We start from the raw sequence: 22,361 nt of genomic DNA, 5'->3' as shown, positions 1-22,361 counted from the left end.
CACGAATTGTCCAGGTGGATACAGGGGTAGAGTTCGATCCCGAGGGACAACACAGGATAATCTCCTCTTACCTGGCAATTGCCTCCCTACGTGCCTCCTCACGAGCCCTAAGCTCTCCCGGACCAGCAGCTGGAGATGGACAACACCGGACAGTGGTTGGCGTAACGCCTCCTACGTGGCGGGACAGCGACGACCACGTCTTCCGCCAAATCCTCAGGCGGGAAACAGGAGTACAGGGGCGTCGCAAGTGACTAACACCTGCGAAATCACAGCCGTGATCGAACTCCAACGATGTATGTACATAACGCCGTAGATGGCTCAGCACATCTACGCAAAACCACTTCCAAGGGAGGATCGTCGGAGTATTCCTCCAAAAAGGCGTGAGATAAATCTCCAGAAAGCTGCCAAACTAATGAGCGTACGTCCAGAAGCATAGACAGGCCCGAATTATTTTCGGCCGGCCTCCACTCACAGCACTACAGTTCCATTCCAACTCGAAACAAAATAAAAACAATCGTTAACACGATAGTTAGGTAATTAATTCACAACAAGAGGAGGAATCACTGAGCAAAAACACTGAACGTTACGTTAACGTAAAAACAATACAGCTGCTGAACTAAATATAAGAGAACACTTAAAACTAAGTTACAAGGCTGATTTAAGAAAATAAACAATCAATAAATTACGTTAATTTGACAATATATATATATATATATATATATATATATATATATATATATATATATATATATATACAAATATAAAAAAATATGAATACATATATATACATATACATATACATGAACGCAACTGGCCTATATAGCGCCTGCATGAATGCAATGCACTGCATACATATTCAAACATAAGTACAAAACAATCGTGAACTACAAAATAAGAGAATATTGGTGCGCAAGCACACATGCACACAAGCACACGTACACACCCGCGAACACAAAGCACGCCAATACTATTGTCAAGCTGAATACAATGCTCAGATGTCTCCTTTTGTGAAGACGATGTCTTCTATGTTTATATAAAGTGTTTCTTATGTTACAATCTGACACCTAACGCTGTCGTTAAACATAAATAAATATTATATTGAAAAAAAAAAGTTCTCCAGGTTTTAAGATTTTGAAAAACCACAAATGACAGTTATTCATGAACCTGATTTGCATAATATTTGTATTAAAGCTTTCTTTGTGGTACAATTGACATCTAAGGCTGTCCTTAAGAATCGAAATTATTTAAAAAAAACACTCTCTCTCTCTCTCTCTCTCTCTCTCTAAATATAAACTCTGGACCTGTTGATCTTACTGTAATTCACCTCTCTCTCTCTCTCTCTCTCTCTCTCTCCAACAACTTTGGGACCTCTTAATTTTACTGTTGTTCACGTCTCTCTCTCTCTCTCTCTCTCTCTCTCTCTCTCTCTCTCTCTCAAACACAAAGACAAGCACTGTCAAGCAACAGCAACAACAACAACAACAAAAGAAGTCGGGGTCTTATCGTCGTTATCAAGACCCTACCGCGTCACAGTTGACGTAGGAGCGCGCGAAGAAGCAGACGACAGCGCAGGCGCCCAACGGCACCAACATCATCAACAACTCGGTCAGTTGGTCTTTGAGGGATGGCAGAAGCGCAGCAAGCCCTTGAGGAAGAAGAAGAAGAAGAAGTAGGAGGAGGAGGAGGCGGAGGAGAAAAAGTGGTCGAGGATTCGTTCTCTGCGCCTCTGGGATCTGGTAAGAGCTGTTCCCAATTTTACCGGTTTTTTATTATTATCTTTTTTAAGTGGCGTGGAAAACTCCCCAGAGTGGATTATAGACTTGGACAAATGTTAATATGCTTTATCTATATTTTTTAAAGTTCCCAATTTCATATTTTGCTTTTCGAAAAAACTAAAAAAAAAATTGGTTCTTTATCCAGGAAGGAAACTCTCGAGTGAATTATTATTATTATTATTATTATTATTATTATTATTATTATTATTATTATTATTATTATTATTATTATTATTATTATTATCATTTTTTTTTTGCTCTATCACAGTCCTCCAATTCGACTGGGTGGTATTTATAGTGTGGGGTTCCGGGTTGCATCCTGCCTCCTTAGGAGTCCATCACTTTCTTACATGTGTGCCGTTTCTAGGATCACACTCTTCTGCATGAGGCCCGGAGCTACTTCAGCCTCTAGTTTTTTCCAGATTCCTTTTCAGGGATCTTGGATCGTGCCTAGTGCTCCTATGATTATGGGTACGATTTCACTGGCATATCCCATATCCTTCTTATTTCTATTTTCAGATCTTGTACTTATCCATTTTTTCCCTCTCTTTCTCTTCAACTCTGGTGTCCCATGGTATTGCGACATCAATGAGTGATACTTTCTTCTTGACTTTGTCAATCAAACGTCACGTCTGGTCTGTTTGCACGTATCACCCCATCCGTTCTGATACCATAGTCCCAGAGGATCTTTGCTCCTGATCGTTTTCTATCACTCCTTCAGGTTGGTGCTCGTACCACTTATTACTGCAAGGTAGCTGATGTTTCTTGCACAGGCTCCAGTGGAGGGCTTTTGCCACTGAATCATGCCTCTTTTTGTACTGGTTCTGTGCAAGTGCCGGGCATTCACTTGCTATGTGGTTGATGGTTTCATTTTTCGTATTGCACTTCCTACATATGGGTGAGAGATGTTATTTCCGTCTATCATACTTTGAACATATCTGGTTCTTAGGGCCTGATCTTGTGCCGCTGTTATCATTCCTTCAGTTTCCTTCTTTAGCTCTCCCCTTGTAGCCATTGCCAATTGTCATCGCTGGCTAGTTCTTTAGTCTGTCTCATGTATTGTCCGTGCATTGGTTTGTTGTGCCATTCCTCTGTTCTTCTGTCTTTCTCTGTCTCTGTATATTTCTGGGTCTTCGTCTGCTTTTATTAGTCCTTCTTCCCATGCACTCTTTAGCCACTCGTCTTCACTGGTTTTCACATATTGCCCCAGTGCTCTGTTTTCGATGTCGACGCAGTCCTCTATACTTAGTAGTCCTCTCCCTCCTTCCTTTCGTGTTATGTATAGTCTGTCCGATTTTGCTCTTGGGTGTAGTGCTTGTGTATTGTCATTTGTTTCCTGGTTTTTTCTGATCTATGCTGCGGAGTTCTGCCTTCGTCCATTCCAACTATTCCTGCGCTGTATCTGATTACTGGCACTGCCCATGTGTTTATGGCTTTTATCATATTTCCGGCGTTGAGTTTTGACTTGAGTATCGCCTTGAGTCTCTGCATATATCTTTCCTGATCGTGTCCTTCATCTCTTGGTGTTTTATATCTCCTCCTTCCATTATTCCCAGGTATTTGTATCCTGTCTCATCTATGTGTTTGATGTTGCTCCCATCTGGTAGCTTTATCCCTTCAGTTCTCGTTACTTTGCCTTTTTGTATGTTGACTAAGGCGCATTTTTCTATTCCAAACTCCATCCTGATGTCCCCAGATACAATCCTTACAGTCTGGATTAGGGTATCTATTTCCTTGATGCTCTTACCATACAGCTTGATGTCGTCCATGAACATCAGATGGTTGATTTTGTTGCCTCTTTTCTTGAGTTGGTACCCGGCATCCATCTTCTGTAGTACTTTTTGTCATGGGAATCATGGCTACTACGAAGAGTAGTGGGGACAGTGAGTCGCCATGGAAGATCCCTCTCCTGATATTAACCTCCTGCTAGTCTTTTTCCAGAGCTTGTAAGTATTGTATTCCAGTTGCGCATTGTATTTTTGAGGAAGCTGATGGTTATTTTCCTCTGCCCCATATATTTTCAGGCATTCTATTAGCCATGTGTGTGGTATCATGTCGAAGGACTTTCTTATAGTACTATCCATGCATGCTTAGGTTGGTTTTTTCCTTCTCCTACGTTCTTCATTACCATTTTGTCTATACAGGAGCTGGTCTTTTGTGCCCCTACACTTCTTCTGCAGCCTTTCTGTTGGTGGGGGATGGTGTTTGTGTCTCTAGGTAGTTGTATAGCTTTCACTGATGATACCTGTTAGTAACTTCCACATTATTGGTAGGCAGGTGATAGGCCTGTAGTTACTGGCTATATTTCCCTTACTCTTGTCTTTTTGTACTAAGGATGTTCTTCCTGTGGTCATCCATTTGGGTGCTTGGTGATTTGAGATACAAATGCTGGAGTTGTTCTGCTATTCGTGGGTGTAGGGCCGTTGAAGTTTTTGAGCCAGTATCCATGGACTTCATCGGGACCTGGGGCTTTCCAGTTGGCATTTTCTTTAGTTGGTGTCTGACTGTGTCTGTCGTGATGTCTGTGAATCTTGTTTTATTCTCCCTGTTTCTTCTTCCTTGACTTCCTGGAGCCATGTTGCATGTTTGTTGTGTGATACCGGATTGCTCCATATGTTTTCCAGAGTCTCTTACTTGATTCGGCTTCAGGAATTTCTGGGTGGTGTGGCTTACCCCTCTTAGTTGGCTGTATAGTCTTTTCTGGTTGGTTCCGAATAGTTTGTTCTGTTGGTATCCCTTATTCCTGTTCATGTACCGTTGGATCTTGTGTGCTTTGGCCTTAAGCCTCGTTTTACATCTTCTATTGTGTTGTTTAGTCCCCTCTCTTGTACTTTGTATTTCTCGTTGAGTTCCTCCCTTGTTTTCTTGCTTCTTAGCCTTTTTTCTGCCATCTCTTTCAGTTTACTCAAGTCAGATTCTCATCACCATGATTTGCTTTTCCAGGCGCCTTTTCCAAGGAGGTTGCTGTCTTGGTTTCTGTTGGGTTGGTTGTGACGGTGGTGTTGGTGTCGAATCCCCATCAGTTCTGATACTAATCTGCTCCTGCATATGTCAAGTTATTTGTTTCTGTGATACTGTGGTGTGATTAGGCCCATTATTTTCATTGACCTCACTTGTTTTCTCCCTTAATTTCTTGGTGTTGTAGGCTTTCCCATGGAGGGGATCTTGTTCTCTCTGTATCTGGCTCCCATCCATTGTCTAATCTTTTCTACCCATTCCGTCCTCTCTGTTACTTCGTCGGTGTTTCTTCGTGTGTCGTTGTTTGATACTCATCTCCCTGTCGTCTTCTGTGTAGCATCGTCTCTCAGTTCGTCTTCGTGTAATTCGTTGTCGTGTGACATTTCCCTTTCCAGTTCTTCTCTTTCTGTTGGGGAGAGCCAGTTCTTTTTCTTTATGTTCCTTACTTGGCTGCCAGCCTCTGCTCTGTTTGGGGGGTGTTATTCCTACTCATTCCAGATGTTGACCAATCTTCTTCTATATCCTATATTATTATTATTATTATTATTATTATTATTATTATTATTATTATTATTATTGACTGGAAATTCAGCTTCCTAAGAATGTGGAGTACATCAGAATTTAGTAACAGAAGGGAATGGGAAATCCAGAAAGATCACATTAACAAAGAAAAAGGCAAAATAACAAGTTAATAAATCGATAGATAAAAATGTAAGTAATTTATCCAAATACAAGAAATTTTTTAAGGTAGTTATGTATTGCACCTTCGCTGGAACTTCTGCTGTTCCAACTGCACGACATCTTAAGTAGAGAGAATGTTCCACTGTCCAACGTTGTCAGAGGAATATATGACCTCTGGAACTGTGGAATAAAGGACCTCTGTAACTGAGAAATAAAGGACCTCTGGAACTGAGTTATAAAGGACCTCTGGAACTGAGGAATGAAGAATCTCTGGAACTGAGGAATGAAGGTCCTCTGTAACTGAGAAATAAAGGACCTCTGGAACTGAGTTATAAAGGACCTCTGGAACTGAGGAATGAAGGATCTCTGGAACTGAGGAATGAAGGTCCTTTGGAACTGAGGTATAAAGGACCAGTGGCACTGTGGCATAAAGGACCTCTGGAACTGAGGAATAAAGGACCTCTGGAACTGAGGTGTAAAGGACCTCTGGTACTGAAGAATAAAGGACCTCTGGAACTGAGGAATAAAGGACCTCTGGAACTGAGGAATAAAGGACCTCTGGAACTGAGGTGTAAAGGACCTCTGGTACTGAAGAATAAAGGACCTCTGGAACTGAGGAATAAAGGACCTCTGGAACTGAGGAATAAAGGACCTCTGGAACTGAGGAATGAAGGACCTCTGGAACTGAGGAATAAAAAACCTCTGGAACTGAGGAATAAATGACCTCTGGAACTGTGGTATAAAGGACCTCTGGAACTGAGGAATAAATGACCTCTCGAACTGAGGAATAAAGGACCTCTCGAACTGAGAAGTTCGACGGCGTGGCATAACATTTACTGCATATTGGAACAGGCATCCAAGTTCCTAATTTCATATTTAGCTGTAGACAACTATAAGAAAAAAAAATTCTGCTCATGACTCAGGATAGCATATAAAGCAGCAGTGATTCTCAAAGTAAGTGCCAGCCAGAGTACCACTACGATGGTATGAGAATGAATTCAGGCTCCGGTTATGAAGTGATGTCTCAAAATCAATGAGCAAATTGGTGTAAGCCTCAATATAATATTATTTTTTTTACTTAAGACCTGCATCAAACTTGAAGCAATGTCAGGAGATGTCGCATCCTAGAATTGATGTCTAGGAGAGGAATTTTTTTACGACATGCAACAAGCTGTGAGTCATGTTTTAAAGTTTACAATAAGTCATGTTTTAACATTTAAGTAAGTCCTGTTTTAAAATTCACAATAGGCCATGTTTTAACCTTTAAGAAAAGCCCTGCTTTAAGATTGACAATACGTCCTGTTTTAAAATTAAAAATAAGTCGTTTTAACCTTTAAGACAAGTCCCGTCTTAAAATTTACAATATGTCACGTTTTTTAAATTTTACATTAAGTCATGTTTTAACAATAACAATAAAATGCATTTTTAAATAAACCATGTTTTAAAATTGACAATGTCATCGTGTAAAATTTAAATGGGTGATGTTTTAAAAATCTATAATAAATCATGTTTTTTAAATTTACAGTAAATCATGTTTTAAAATTCACAACGTCATGGTTTAAAACCTACAATAAGACAAGTTATAAAAATCTAAAATAAATCCTGTATGAAAACCTAAACTCTGATTTGTGCAACTATTTCTTGCAATCTATGAAGACTGCAATTGTGCCCCTCTCTCTCTCTCTCTCTCTCTCTCTCTCTCTCTCTCTCTCTCTCTCTCTCTCTCTCTAAATCTTCAGTTGAGAACATTTGTGGACTGAGTCAATTATTAAAACCAAGAGTCCTCCAAGGGGGAATCAGCCCGGTGAGAGAGAGAGAGAGAGAGAGAGAGAGAGAGAGAGAGAGAGAGAGAGAGAGGTGATAAATAAATAAATATGGGGGAAACAGAATATGAAACAGATACGCTTGAAATTCAGGAGACGTCATCAGAGAGCAGCAGAGAGCAGGAATGAATTTGTTCCTCCATTGAACATATGGAGGAGATCAGATGAGTCTTAAAAAATAGAACAACAGTAAGGAATTATCCATTAACAAAACTGGGCGTTTCTTACAAAGACGAAAGCTGGAAAGCATAAATTTTTCTTTGTTTTATTATTATTATTATTGTACTTAGAAAGGAGGCCCTCTCTCAACCATACTTTATTCAAAGTAATGGCTACTTCAGCAGCGTTACACTTGTAGAGCTTCTTCTCTATTTTCCGAATAGCAGCTTTTTCCGTGCTACTTAAACAGGCTAGTAGGGCGCCTATAGAGGTCATGATCAAAATCGGTGCATATATATTTGACCCTGTATTTGATCATGACCTCTATAGGCGCTCTACTAGCCTGTTTAAGTAGCACGGAAAAAGCCGCTATTCGGAAAACAGAGAAGAATCTCTACAAGTGTAACGCTGCTGAAGTAGCCATTACTTTTAATAAAGTATATTATATATATATATTTTTTTTTTTGCTCTATTATAGTCCTCCAATTCGACTGGGTGGTATTTATAGTGTGGGGTTCCGGGTTGCATCCTGCCTCCTTAGGAGTCCATCACTTTTCTTACTATGTGCGCCGTTTCTAGGATCACACTCTTCTGCATGAGTCCTGGAGCTACTTCAGCCTCTAGTTTTTCTAGATTCCTTTTCAGGGATCTTGGGATCGTGCCTAGTGCTCCTATGATTATGGGTACAATTTCCACTGGAATATCCCATATCCTTCTTATTTCTATTTTCAGATCTTGATACTTATCCATTTTTTCCCTCTCTTTATCTTCAACTCTGGTGTCCCATGGTATTGCGACATCAATGAGTGATACTTTCTTCTTGATTTTGTCAATCAACGTCACGTCTGGTCCTATTGCACGTATCACCCTATCTGTTCTGATTATTATTATTATTATTATTATTATTATTATTATTATTATTATTATTATTATTATTATTATTATTATTATATTCATAAAATGTCCTCTATCCGTATGAGACGAGCTTCCAAAGAATATGATGTTCATTCGAAAGAAGTAACATAGAGTAATAGGAAATACAGAGAAAAGGTAAAAAATCAACGAATTAATAATAAAATAAATAGATAAAAACGTCAGAAATTCGCAAAATTCTAGAAGTGCTTTAGGATAATAGGAGATGCAAGCCAGACTGAATGACAACCACATTTTGAAAAGCGATCACGACCTGTGATCTTTTTGCAAAGGTGATGAGATGACACAGTCCAGCAATATACCCTGAGAAGGACGAGGAGGCGATTGCAGACGCATTTGCATACAATGCGGTATCTCTCTTCTTGAGCAATGCCTTTTGTCAAGCGTGCGGTTGGCAAAGTTGAATACGCGCAACGATACTTGTTATTGTCTTTGCTCTTGTTTTATGTATCAAAACTAAGTCAGATCATTTTCATCCCCTTGCATAAGTATGAAATAGAACTGAATATCAAAACTTAGGCCAAAGGCCACAAGCACTGGGATATTACCGAATTAGGGTTGATTCTATATCAAACATTTGTGGCTTACTTATTAATAAATAATAAATCAAGGTTATAAAAAATTCATATATGTTACTGAGGTTCCAGCCTCGGTACATTTTAAAAGGGAAAATATGTTGGTAGCAATGACCGTGCAGCAAGGCACTGAGGTGACATCCGTTTTCTCTCTCTCTCTCTCTCTCTCTCTCTCTCTCTCTCTCTATTACCTAAGGCAATTAAATCAGACTCGAGAACTAAAAAATACATTTATTTAAGAGCAAAGCATTAACTAAATAAATCAGGTTCTTAACAAAATGATTAAATGAAAGGTTGAATTCAAAATCCAAATATCTCAGATAACCCTGGGGATTGAACCAAACCCACTCCATCCCTTTTCTACAATAACCAACATTAGTTAAGTCGTAAAAGTAGGAAAAGTTATAGCACAGTCTATAACACCACGGAACATCAGTTAAGTTCCCATTTCTAAATAAGTTACCAAATCAGTTCCCCTTTGGTCCAGATCCGCCTATAAGAAGACAGGAGAACACATCCATGAGCAAAAGATTATAAATCAAAATCAAATGGTTAAATGAAATAGAACATCTTTGAAACAAATATTCAAAATACAGTCAAGCCACAATTTTGGCTAAAAAAATAAGTATGCTTACCCATTCAACACAGATTACACACACTTAACCAAAAACACAATCAAAGGAGCCATCTTGGCCCTTTGCCGACTTTGTATCGTTCTCCATTTTGGCTAACATACTCTCTCATTATGTAGGGAAATAGCTTGCACAAACGCAAGCACGAATTAACACACAAGACACTCCCAGATAAGTGCCTTCACTAATTTCGTCACAAGTTCATGACGTCATTATACAGATCATTGTTCATACCCAAGAATCTCCCCAAACCAGATTCAGAAAGCATATCTGCTTCCACTCGCGCATGGACACAGGACGTGGTCTGTTCTGCTTAGGCAGCGACCGTTGACATCGCACCAACCAAAGAGGTTGTGTCACCAATTCTGAAGCTGAGCTGTCTTGTCACTTTAGGACCTCTGTTTCCATGGAGAGTTAAATTGATGACCTCTACATTCTAAGAATGTCACCGCTCACCACATCCGCCCATTCAGAAAAAAAAAGATAATTCATGGATACAGTTTTTCCAAGGGTACAAATCATATTCATAATGTATATTATATATATATATATATATATATATATATATATATATATATATATATATAGTTTTCAAGGGTACAAATCATATTCATAATATATATATATATATATATATATATATATATATATATATGTGTGTGTGTGTGTGTGTGTGTTGTGTGTGTTTATGCGTTTGTGTGTGTGTTTTGGTAGAAAGAATAATATAGGTTTTTTGGATGATTATAGGTGTGTCTGAGACAAAGAAATGGCCAAAGCGTTTAAAAATCAGAAATGCTATTGTGCATAAGTTTAGTGATGACTAAATAAAACTTTAATAAGTAGGAGTGAATTGAAACAACTTTGTCGTATTTCAGACCTCCAGGAATCAACTTTAGATGCGAGAGAGACTAAAAGCATCCTCATGGAATCCCAAGTGAGAGCGGTGCTGGAAGCCGAGGGTGGCAAAGGAGCTGTCATGACCTCGTGGAACGTTATCCGCCAGAAGGAGTCGTCCCTCCACTTCGGCAGCATCGTCGTCAAGTTGAAAATTCACTTCCTGAAGAACAACGAGCCCCTGGAAAAGACTTACGTCCTTAAGCACAACCCCAACTTCAACCCGGCCTTCACCGCCTACGTCACGATGCTCTTCAACAAAGAGATAAGCTTTTACAAGACGCTGAGGCCGCTGCTGCATCGCGAGATATCAGCCACTAGCCACACCCAGCTCAGCATCCCGAGGTGCATGTTCACTGCGCTGAAAGAAGGGCGAGAGATCATCATCCTGGAGGACCTCAACTCGCGCGGCTTCCAGAACATCGACAGGAAGAAGGGAATGGACGTGGCCCACGCCTCTCTCGTCATGGAGGAGCTCGCGAGAATCCACGCGTCATCTATCCTGCTCAAAAAGAGGTTGGGACCCGACGAGATGAGAAGTCAGTTCGACTTCCTGAAGAGAACCTGGTGGAATTACATGGAAGGTGCTGAGGAGATGTTCATCATTAACATGGAAGGTCACCTGGACATTGCGGCGTCCGTACTGCAGAAACTCGGAGGGCACGAGGCAGCTGCCAACTGGGTGACTGCTCTCAAACCCAACATACTGCAGATGATTCAGGGGCAAACGAAGGATAATCCACCCTTTGATGTCCTCTGCCACGCAGACTGCACAATCAGCAACTTTCTTTTTCGGTGAGTTACACTGATCAAGAAGTCTTTGTATTTGTGTTCCTCACTGATGGAAGGTAAGGTGCTTTCGAGTTGTAATTCTAAATTTGATATGGAAATTATTATCATTCTTTATATCTTCCCACATTAAGTGCCTAAGAAACCTGGAAATCATCACCTGCCTTGTAAGTTAGGAACTACAAGTTTTTCCATACAGCCTGTATAGACTGAACGTAACTTAGTTCATAAATGAGCTGAATATTCAAGGACAATTCTGCTTCACAACGCTGAAACATACAAACTAAATGCTGCCATGGTTAACGTATATAATTTTTTAGATTTACATAAGCTTTGGGTAAATAAAAACATATAACAAGGTTCGCTTTCAATACTTTAAATTATCATGCTGGAAAAATTTCTAAGCGATGGAATAAACCTAACCTTCATTCAAAATAAGGAAATTGCAATACCCTGTTGTTGATCTGGAAGATCATAAAAGTAAGACTGTCAAAACCTTGTCGAAATTTTCGTAAAATAAAATTTACTTAGGTTGCATATAGTCCCCAAGGGAAGGTCGTGTTTACCACTATAAACCCTCTATATTTCTAAAACCTGGCTTGAACTCTGCTCAGATGGATTGTATTCAAAGAGAGAGAGAATCAGGAAAACCAACTATAATAACATCTGCCTGGCTTCTATTGCACTCATAATAGGATTGGGATAAGTCTAGTATTCAACCAGGCTAAAAGAGGAAGGTTATATAAGACCGTAATATATATATATATTCCAGCGTGATGAACGTGATGCCTAAATAAACTCCTCTGCTCTTACAGGTACAATGGAGACCAAGAGGTCTCCAAAGTCGTAGTGCTGGACTTCCAGATGTGCCTCCACGCCTCCCTGGCCATCGACCTTTCCAGCTTCTTCTTCTGCTGCCTGGAAGGGCCCATCCGACGAGCGAACCACAAGGTCTTCCTCGACATCTACTTCCAGGCCTTCAGCAGAGTTCTGAGGGCGGCTGGACAGGTCATCCCCTTCAGCCTGAACGACCTGGCGGAGGAGTACAAGAAGAAGATCCTCTACGGCGCCATCATGGCCATCCTGGTGGTGCCCTTGCTGGCCGCTGAGGGCGGGGAGGACGACGAGGCTCCGTCCCTGGAAACCATCGTGGACGACAAGTCGTTTCTCGTCCAGAGGCAAGACAAACTTCGCAAGTGTCTGTGTCTGAACGGGCCCCTCCGGACGCGGTTCCTAGATATATTCAGGGACCTGATTGACCTTGGCATCATACAGAATCAGCTTCCATAAGGATAAAAGTCATTCAATCTTCATTCTTTGCCATAAAATTAAAACCATTAGTAACATTTGTAGATCATACGGAAACTGGAAAACCAGGTGTGTAAAATATTGTCAAGACTGCTTCCTATAAGAGCCAAAATAAACTTACAACGTTTGGCACTTAAGTCAGTTTCATTCATAAAAGCAAGCTTCATTATAATGCACATCAATTCTAGAAAAGTTTAATGCGCCATCGACAATCTACGAATTGTTAGTTTTCCTCGGAAATCCATGAATTTATATACAAATCACGTGGTAGCCCTGTACTGATTGGTACTTCAAATATATCCCTTTTTCATGTAAACTGCATTTTGACAATACACAGTGATGTGATTTATCAGTTATCCCTGCATTTATTAAAGGTCTGCATATATATAAATTGCAATTCAGAAGTGACACATGGAATACTATGCACAGATATTAGGAAGTACATGTAAAAGGTAACTTTGATTTCATTTATGACAATTTGGCTGCAGATTCAAACACCGGGGCAATTTCAGCCATTCAACACTCAAGGTGAAAAGGGAGTTGGTAGGACAGTTAGATGGAAGGAAGGAAGGAATGGAATATTATAGAATAAAGAAAGGGAAACTTGCAATTAAAAGGTTTTATAGGTGCAACAGGAGGAAAACCTCAAAGCAGTTGCGTCATGATACAATTGTTAGTAGAGGGTGGAACGTAAGATGGAAGAAAGAGAATATGAAAGAAGGGTCAGCAAAAAGGAATGAAATGAGTTGCAAACAACCATTAGCAATGCCCAAATGCACCGGATGGGTGTGTTCATCCAGTATACAAGGATTAGGATGTCTCAAACACATTAGTCCATGCTCACTTACCTCTATAAGCAGGTTTTACAATTCATTCACAGTGTCCTAACGACCTCGTCTAGCTTTCTATTAAATTCTTCCACACTGCTGCTGTTTACGACTTCTGTTGACAGTTTATTCCACGTGTCACATATCTTGTATGTGAAGAAGTTCCCACAATGGGATGTGTTGCATCTCTTCAGTTCTAGTTTCCATTCATTATTTCCTATCTGGTTTTCGTTTAATGCGAAGAGGTTACTGTCTATTTTTGAGGCTTTGAAGAAAATTGTTTGTTCAGTATATATTATTATAAAATAAGAAAGATTGACTGGTGAGAAATGTCTGAGGGACAGAATTTTTCTTACACTGTTGTGATAGTGAGTTGCACTCCTTTGCTCTATAAACTCTATGAACTTTCATCAGCTTCTCTCAAACCCCGTAAGGGGGTAGTAGCACTGTCAGTGCACCTCAAACGGTAGACTGTAGGCATTAATTACGATTCTTCGCGGCGTTCCTGAGGCTCCTAGCTGCAACCCCTTTCATTCCTTTAACTGTACCTCCGCTCATATTCTTTTTCTTCCATCTTACTTTCCTCAACCCTATTCTAACGGTACACTGTAGGCTTTAACTACGATTCATCGCGGCGTCCCTGAGGCTCCTAGCTGCCACCCCCTTTCATTCCTTTAACTGTACCTCCGCTCATATTCTCTTTCTTCCATCTTACTTTCCTAAACCCTCTTCTAACAATTAATTCACGGTGCAACTGTGAGATTCTCCGCCTATTAAGCCTTTCAAACCTTTTTGCTCTCACTTTTCCTTTCAGCCTTGAATGACCTCATTATCATATGTGTCCCAACGGTTGGCCCTCGGCCTCACGTTTTATTTGATTTATATAGATTTTTGGCATTATGCCAAGCACTGGGGTAAGAAAGGCCATTCAGCGCGGAAACTGAAATTGACAGTGAAAGGTTTGAAAGGTGTAACAGGGGGAAAACTTCGCAGTTGCACTATGAATCATATTTTAGGAGAGGGTGGACATTAAGACGGAAGAAAGAGAATATGAACGGAGGTACAGTAAAAGGAATGAAAGTAGTTGCAGCTAGGGGCCGAAGGGACGCTGCAAAGAACCTTAAGTAGTAATGCCTACATTACACCGAATGAGGTGCACTGATGGCACTACCCCTTTACGGGGGCCCTCATGTTTACGTACATTCCATTCCATAACTTTTCTCAGCCCTGTAAACGACTGAAAACGACTCACAATCGAAATCCTCGCGATAAAATTATTGCCTTGTACAATCCTCAGGGAAAATATGTGAAAATATACACAAAATAACCTTCCATTCACTCCGTCACCCACAACCAGCCGGTGCGAACGAGTAAACAAAACGTATATTAACCCAAGCACAGGAGAATTTCCGGTGGCAGCCGCTGCCGTCAGCTGATACAGCCTTCCTTGCTTGCTTGCTCGCAGCTGTTGCTAACATAGGCAGACCACATATGGGTTGCTGATGTTTAAATCTTAGTTTTCGGTGTAATGCGATTCCTGAGTTACCCTCGCATTGATAATAATATGCGTCCACCATCAATATACTCAATGACTGATTGATTTATGGTTGCTGGAGCTTGCGTCATAAGATCTAGGTTCCTGGCGCAGTAATAAATTAAAATGGGAAACTTAAGCAAAATGTTTTAAAAGATTTATATAAGAATATCTAATATATATATATATTATATATATATATATATATATATATATATATATATACGTGTATCACTGAATCACGGAAATATGAAACGCGATGATATATATGAATAAAGATAAAATCCTCATTTATATATATAAGGATATAGGTCCGAAGTTCGATTCTCGGCTCGGGCCAACGCGGAACCAGAGGAATTTCTGGTGATAGAAATTCATTTCTCGATACAATGTGGTTCGGATCCCACAATAAGCTGTAGGTCCCGTTGCTAGGTAACCAATTGGTTCCTAGCCACGTAAAAATATCTAATCCTTCGGGCCAGCCCTAGGAGAGCTGTTAATCAGCTCAGTGGTCTGGTTAAACTAAGATATACTTAACTTATATATATATATATATATATATATATATATATATATATATATATATATATATATATATATATATATATATATATATATATATATTTATACATATCTATATAGTGTATATGTATACAGTATATAAAATCATACCTGTAAATGTATAATATATACATACAACATACACGCATACTACATACGTATATGATCAAAAATACTTTTTTTTTTTTTACTTTTTTTAAGACGTCTAGGACAGAAAAACATGACGGACAACAAACACAGACATCATCATCATACGGTGTTCAACAGTCAAGTCACTCGTCCAGTGTATATCAAGAAAGTGAAGAAGATACGAGATAAAAACAAGGCGTGCTCCGACCTCCAGTTAACTCGGGGCGCGTGCTTAAAATTTACGGTCAAATACAGCACTGTTTTGCTGACGTAAATCAAAATGAATACGCTATATTTTATTAGAAATCATTTTTTCTGTACTGTTTAATATGCACATTATTTATTTTTTTTACATTTTCTTTCTAATAAATAAATCATAAATATGCCATCTTAAAATTCCTGTATCTTTAACTCAACGCAAAACACCTTTTTCAGACCTTTTTAGGCTCTTCCATAAACCTTTCCTACCCGCCCACCAAGAACAACAAGAATAGCAACAAAAACAAAGTAGTTTGTAAGGCTTACTCCCCGAGTAAGCGAGAATAGGAGACATAATATTAAATCATTTCGAAATTCACTGATTATCCTGAGCGCCCTACAGAACCAAGTACAGAGGCACACGAAAAGGACTTTAGGGGGGGAATTCCTGACCTTTCCGAGTTTGAAAAACAAGAGAGAGAGAGAGATAGAAAGAGAGAGAGAAAAGGGGATTTACCGAAAAAACTATCTCCCCTCATGTCAATAATCTCACCACTTCTTCACTTACATACCCGCGAGGGTATGACCGAGAAAGATCATGAAAGCAGAACTTATAATAAAAAAAACGAACTCCTTTTTCATCATCAACGTTCTGTTATAGCGGTCTTCGCCCTGGGATGAGAAGCGTGGGGTGGGGATGGGGGGGATGGGTGGGTAAGTAGAGGGTACGAGAGCGGGGAAGCCACAGGGAGATGGTAGTGTGAAGAGGAATGGGCCGTAGATGAGAGGGTAGGTGGGAGGGTCATTGGTCTCCCACCGCCAAGAGGGGCTGGGGGGAGTCTCTCTTCCACAAGGGAATATCCCCTCCAAAGGAGCCAGATGGAGCGAGAAGGAGCAAGGAGGAGGAGCGCAGAGGTCCAGAAAGGAAATGAGTAAAGGATTCCTTGGCTAAGGACACATCCATGACCCGGGGAGTCATTTCCTGGAAGATCGACGACGCTGGCTGGACGCTTTCGCCCTTGATACTATATATTATTAAGGAGCTTGTTGCTTTGTTGTGGTCTTAAGCTCTGTTTTATAGTTTTTTTTATTGTCTGTGTGGGTATAAATACGCATACTATACACACACATATATGCATATAACATATTATATATATACATATATATATATATATATAAAAACGTACATCAATAATAGGATCTCATTAATATCCTAGAACAATTGTGTATATATATATATATATATTATTTATTATATATATTTATATACATATAAAATTACATATAACTGTGTGTATGTATATATATATATATATATATATATATATATATATAAAAACATATCTCAATAATAGGATCTCATAATATCAGAGAACAATTGTGTAAATAATAATATTCATATATATATATATATATATATATATATATATTATATATATATACGTGTATATATATATATATATATGTATATATATATATATATATATATATATATATAATATATATATATATACATAATACATATTATATATATATATTATATATATATATATAATATATATATAATATATGTACAACTGTATATATTTCATATATACATACAGTGCATATGAATTATATAATTGTATATAATATATATATATATATAATATATATGTGTGTGTGTGTGTGTGTATGTGTGTGTGTGTATGTATATATACATAAGCATTTATACAGTATATATATAACCAATTGGTATTGTCTTATATAATTTTATTAATTTCATTTTTTTAAAACTCAATCATCCTCAAGAGGTGAGAATATAGTACATATGAAAGAATACTATATCATATATAAGTAAACATACATACCATTTATAAAAATATATATATTATCATTATTGTCTTATATTTTAATAATCCACTGTTTCTGTTTTTTTTTTTTTTCATTATCTTTCCATCATCCTGCAAGAGGCGAGAATATAGTGCATATGAATGAAATAATTCTATACATATATAAATACACATACCTAAGCATTTATGCAGTATAGTTTTGCAATCAATTATTATTGTTTTATAGTAATAAATTATTATTGTCTTATATAATTTTAATTAATTTCATGTTTTGTTTCTTTTTCATTTTTTTACTTTCCATCATCCTGCAAGAGGCGAGACAAACTTCAAAAGATCACCAAGAGGAGGAGGCCGTTTACAGCCTCCGGGGGCCATTATCTTCAACGGGATATTTCTGGTTTGCTCACATGTTTCATTCCAAAAAATAACGACAGTAGTAGTAGGTGAACGGGTTATACCTGTATACATATACATGTGCATACATACACGCCGCACGTGTGTGATATGCAGTATATGTATATATATACGTATATATATTATATATGAATACTTTATGTATCACAGAAAATTTTTATATACTATAACAAAATATATATAATACATATACATTATATGTATATGTATATAGTATATATATATAGTATATATATATATATATATATATATATATATACACATACACGCCGAGCGTGTGTATATATATATATATATATATATATATATATATATATATATATATATATATATATATATAGATATATATATACATATATACACTGTATGCATACATATATAAAAAATTTATACACATATAAATATATAAATATAATTACATATACATTATGTATATATATATATATATATATATATATATATAATATATATATATATTCATATATATATACCAATATATATATATATATATATATCATATATATATATATATATATATATATATATATATATATATACAAGGTGTCCATAAACGTCCCAATACCATTCAGAGCAATAAATACTCATAATTGTACTGGGAATTTATGGACACCTTGTACTTACATATATTTATTTATTTATTTCGGTAATTTATATTCAGCAATTTTGTCCAGCTGGTCTTATCAGTGACATGGAATACTATATATAAGTATATATAAAATACACATACATATAAGCATACAATATTCCATGTCATCGAGAAAAAAACCCTAGCCAGACAAAAGTGCGGAAAATAAATTACCGAAAAGAATGCTAAGATCTGGAAAACCCACCAAAAACAAGCCGTTTAATCTTCGCAGCTGTGATCATCTCAGCAGCTTGAAAACCCAAGAAGAAGAAGGTAGTAAATAAATCACTGAACCGTTTCGCGCGCAATATTTCGCGCCATATTCATCTTCTTCCCGTGTGACTCAAGAGGGGAAAGCCAAGTGGAGATTCTCGTCACAGAAGGAGTTCTCTGCTGGTGTGAATTTCTCGGGAAACCAAATGAGATAGGAAATTATATATCTTATTTATAAGAAGACGACCGCTTCACACGGAACGCCAACAGGGAAGCCATCGAGTTGAAATTTAAACTTTCCAAGGAATTTGATGTTCATTGGAGAGAAGTTATAAAGGTAATCAGAAATACAGATTTATTATTATTATCAATTCAAAAGCTGAACCCCATTCATATGGAACAAGCCCACAAAAGGGTCCACTGACTTGAAATTCAAACTTCCAAATAATATGGTGTTCATTTGAAAGAATTAACAGAATAAAAGCAAATACTGACAGAAGATATCAGTCATCACAAAAGATTAATTAAATTAGCAGACAAACATGCAAAGAAATTATTCAAATAAAAGGCGAATTTTATTTATTTTTTTTTTTTTTTTAAGATTTCCGTGTAGTGGTGATTCGGGAATTCCTATTGTGCAGAGAGATGCAACAGGAAGAAAATTGAGGTACAGTAAAAGGCGTGAAAGGGGTTGCAGCTGGGGGCCTAAGGCACGCTGCAAATATAAAAATCAATGCAAACAGAGAGAGAGAGAGACAAAAAAAAAAAAAGCTGAATGCAGAAATGAGGGAGGAAGGAGTTTATGATACAAAGAGTGCACCACCGACAAACACAACGCACAAATGGCGCGTATGACCGAAGAGACTTAATAATAAAACAGCGCCCTACAGACAAAGAAGAGATGCTACCTAGTATTACACACCCCAAACATGTCTCTCGGGAACATCTTCAGCCGACGAAACCGGTTCTCTTTAGAAAAGCTGCATTTCAAAACACCTAACGCAAACTCTTCCTGGAAACTACTAGTAAACCTTTTCAACCGCGTGTTTCGGACATTCGTAGGTCTCCAAGGGTCCCAGTGCTATGTTCCTTGAATTTCAGAGTAATGCTCTTTCGTACTATCTAGTATTTTAATCACTTACATTTTCATTTATTCATTCATTTGTTGGTTTATTTTTCTTTTCTAATGAATAATCTCCTTTCGTGGGTCTCTAAGGGTCCCAGTGCTATGTTCCTTGAATTTTAGACTAATGCTCTTTCGTACTACCTAGTATTTCAATCACTAACTTGAATTTTCATTTATTCCTTAATTTTTTGGTCCTTTTTTTTGACTGATCTCCTCTTTCTGTAATTTCTGTTTATTACCTTGTGTTACTTATTTTAAATAAACACTTATATTTTTCAAACACTTGAATTTCAAGTCAGTGGTCCTTTGGTGGGCTTGTTCCACATGAATAGGGTCCGTCTTCTGATAATAATTATAATTTGCGACCCACTTACAATACATCACGTTAAATTATCTAATTTCTCAATTAGGCTCTGCACTACATATCAGAATGACCAAAAGGGAGGGAAGGTAGGCCTACGTAAACACAAATTCCTCAACCATCATTTATAGTTTCACCCAATGTTACCTTCTGCCATCAATCTTTGAATATCAGTGACCAAGTGGCGGACGATAGGCCTACGTGTAATAAATCATGTTGATATTAATCTCAATTTCTCAATTATTATTTGTAATTTCATGTACTCTTACCCTCTTCAATTACGTTTTGCACTTAAATGTCAGAATGGTCATAGGAGAGATGATAGGCCTATGTATGTTTCATAATCAACTACTCTTGGAGAGAGATGATAGGCCTATGCATATTTCTTAATTAACTATCCTTAATTACATGTTTCTTAACTATCTTTAAAGGAAGGTGATAGGCCTGTACACGCGTTTCTTAAGTAACTATCCTTAGAGAGAGATGATAGGCCTATGCATGTTTCTTAACTATCCTTAGAGAGATGATAGGCCTATGCATGTTTCTTAACTATCCTTGGAGAGATGATAAGCCTATGCGCGTGTCATAATTAACAGAGTCCTAATAACCTACCCATAGAGATATGATAGGCTATGCCTGTGCTTCTTAATCAACAATCCTTAAAGCGAGATGATAGGCCTATTTTGGATGTGTTTAATTAACTATCCTTAAAGGGAGATCATAGGCCTATGCACGTGTTTCTTAATTGACTATCCAGGAATCGATCAACAAAAAGGGAATATTTCCTACTGACTCAATGTATCGATCTTCTAGTGAAGTTGAGAGAGAGATACTGAATGACTGACTGATTTTATGTTAACTGTCGTCACGAGAGTAAAATATATTCACTAAAATTCTTTTACCTTAATTACGATTTAAATCTGGAGGGAGAGAGAGAGAGAGAGAGAGAGAGAGAGAGAGAGAGAGAGAGAGAGAATGATTGATGCTACGTTACCTGTTGTCACACAGAGAGCAAAAGAGAGAGAGCTAGTGTGAATGACTGATGCTAAGTTACCTGGCGTTACCGAGAGAGAGAGAGAGAGAGAGAGAGAGAGAGAGAGAGAGAGAGAGAGAGAGAGAGAGAGAGAGAGAGAGCAGATGCTAGTCCCTTCCACTCCAACATCTATATAAATACAGTGCAATGGGAATTTGAACCTTGTTTTCAAGAATAATTTTTTTTAACGAGTATAGGTTTCCCAGACCAACCCTTTCCAACTCCCCCACTACCCTCTATCCCCCCCCCCACAAAAAAAAAAACCGCAGGAGGGGGGGGGGTCAAGACAGAAACCTGTTCTTGGGAAATGGTGGGTAATCTGGCCTGACCGGTTCTGTTTATTTTGACGACTGGGACTAATATGGACCCGGGATTGTGAAACATATTCAAAAAGGTTATTACCTTTCCTCTTCTCTTTGCTTCTTAATAAGATTCGTGTTTCCTACTTTTTTTTCCTTTGAAAGGGCTTTCTCTCTCTCTCTCTCTCTCTCTCTCTCTCTCTTAATTGTTTCCTGCGTGGGCTACGAGCTATTTCCTTGTACTTTCTTTCTTGGAAAGTTCTGACTCTCGTTTCGTGTGAGCATGAATTACTTTCCAGGTGTCCTTTCTCTCTCTCTCTCTCTCTCTCTCTCTCTCTCTCTCTCTCTATATATATATATATATATATATATATATATATATATTATATATATGTGTGTGTGTGTGTGTGTGTGTGTGTGTGTGTGTGTGTGTGTATATGTGTATATATACATATATTCTATAGTTTTCGATGAAGAGGTATACGGAAAAAAATAATAAATGACCTATTGGATTTTCGTATTTATCTTCCCGTGAAAACGATCCACAAAATTATTTTAAGTTATATTTAAAGGGTGCATTACATCGTCATACGATTTCACGAGTTGCTCACTCGCTAACGGGCCATCTGAGTCACCCTCCGTCAATGCAGACATGTGCGGT

General features: G+C 37.9%; 1 protein-coding gene across 1 annotated transcript; it reads left to right on the top strand.

The window, feature by feature from the left end:
• Nucleotides 1-1,530: 1,530 nt before the first annotated feature.
• LOC135207008 (uncharacterized) lies at nt 1,531-12,843 on the top strand. The gene is made up of 3 exons (XM_064238632.1): nt 1,531-1,736; nt 10,412-11,225; nt 12,035-12,843. Exons 1-3 carry the CDS (start codon nt 1,625-1,627, stop codon nt 12,507-12,509), a joined length of 1,401 nt encoding a protein of 466 aa, XP_064094702.1. The 5' UTR covers nt 1,531-1,624; the 3' UTR covers nt 12,510-12,843.
• Nucleotides 12,844-22,361: the final 9,518 nt, after the last annotated feature.

Source organism: Macrobrachium nipponense, chromosome 31, assembly GCF_015104395.2.
Source record: "Macrobrachium nipponense isolate FS-2020 chromosome 31, ASM1510439v2, whole genome shotgun sequence".
Lineage (NCBI taxonomy): Eukaryota > Metazoa > Arthropoda > Malacostraca > Decapoda > Palaemonidae > Macrobrachium > Macrobrachium nipponense.
This window is presented reverse-complemented; position numbering and strand designations above follow the sequence as displayed.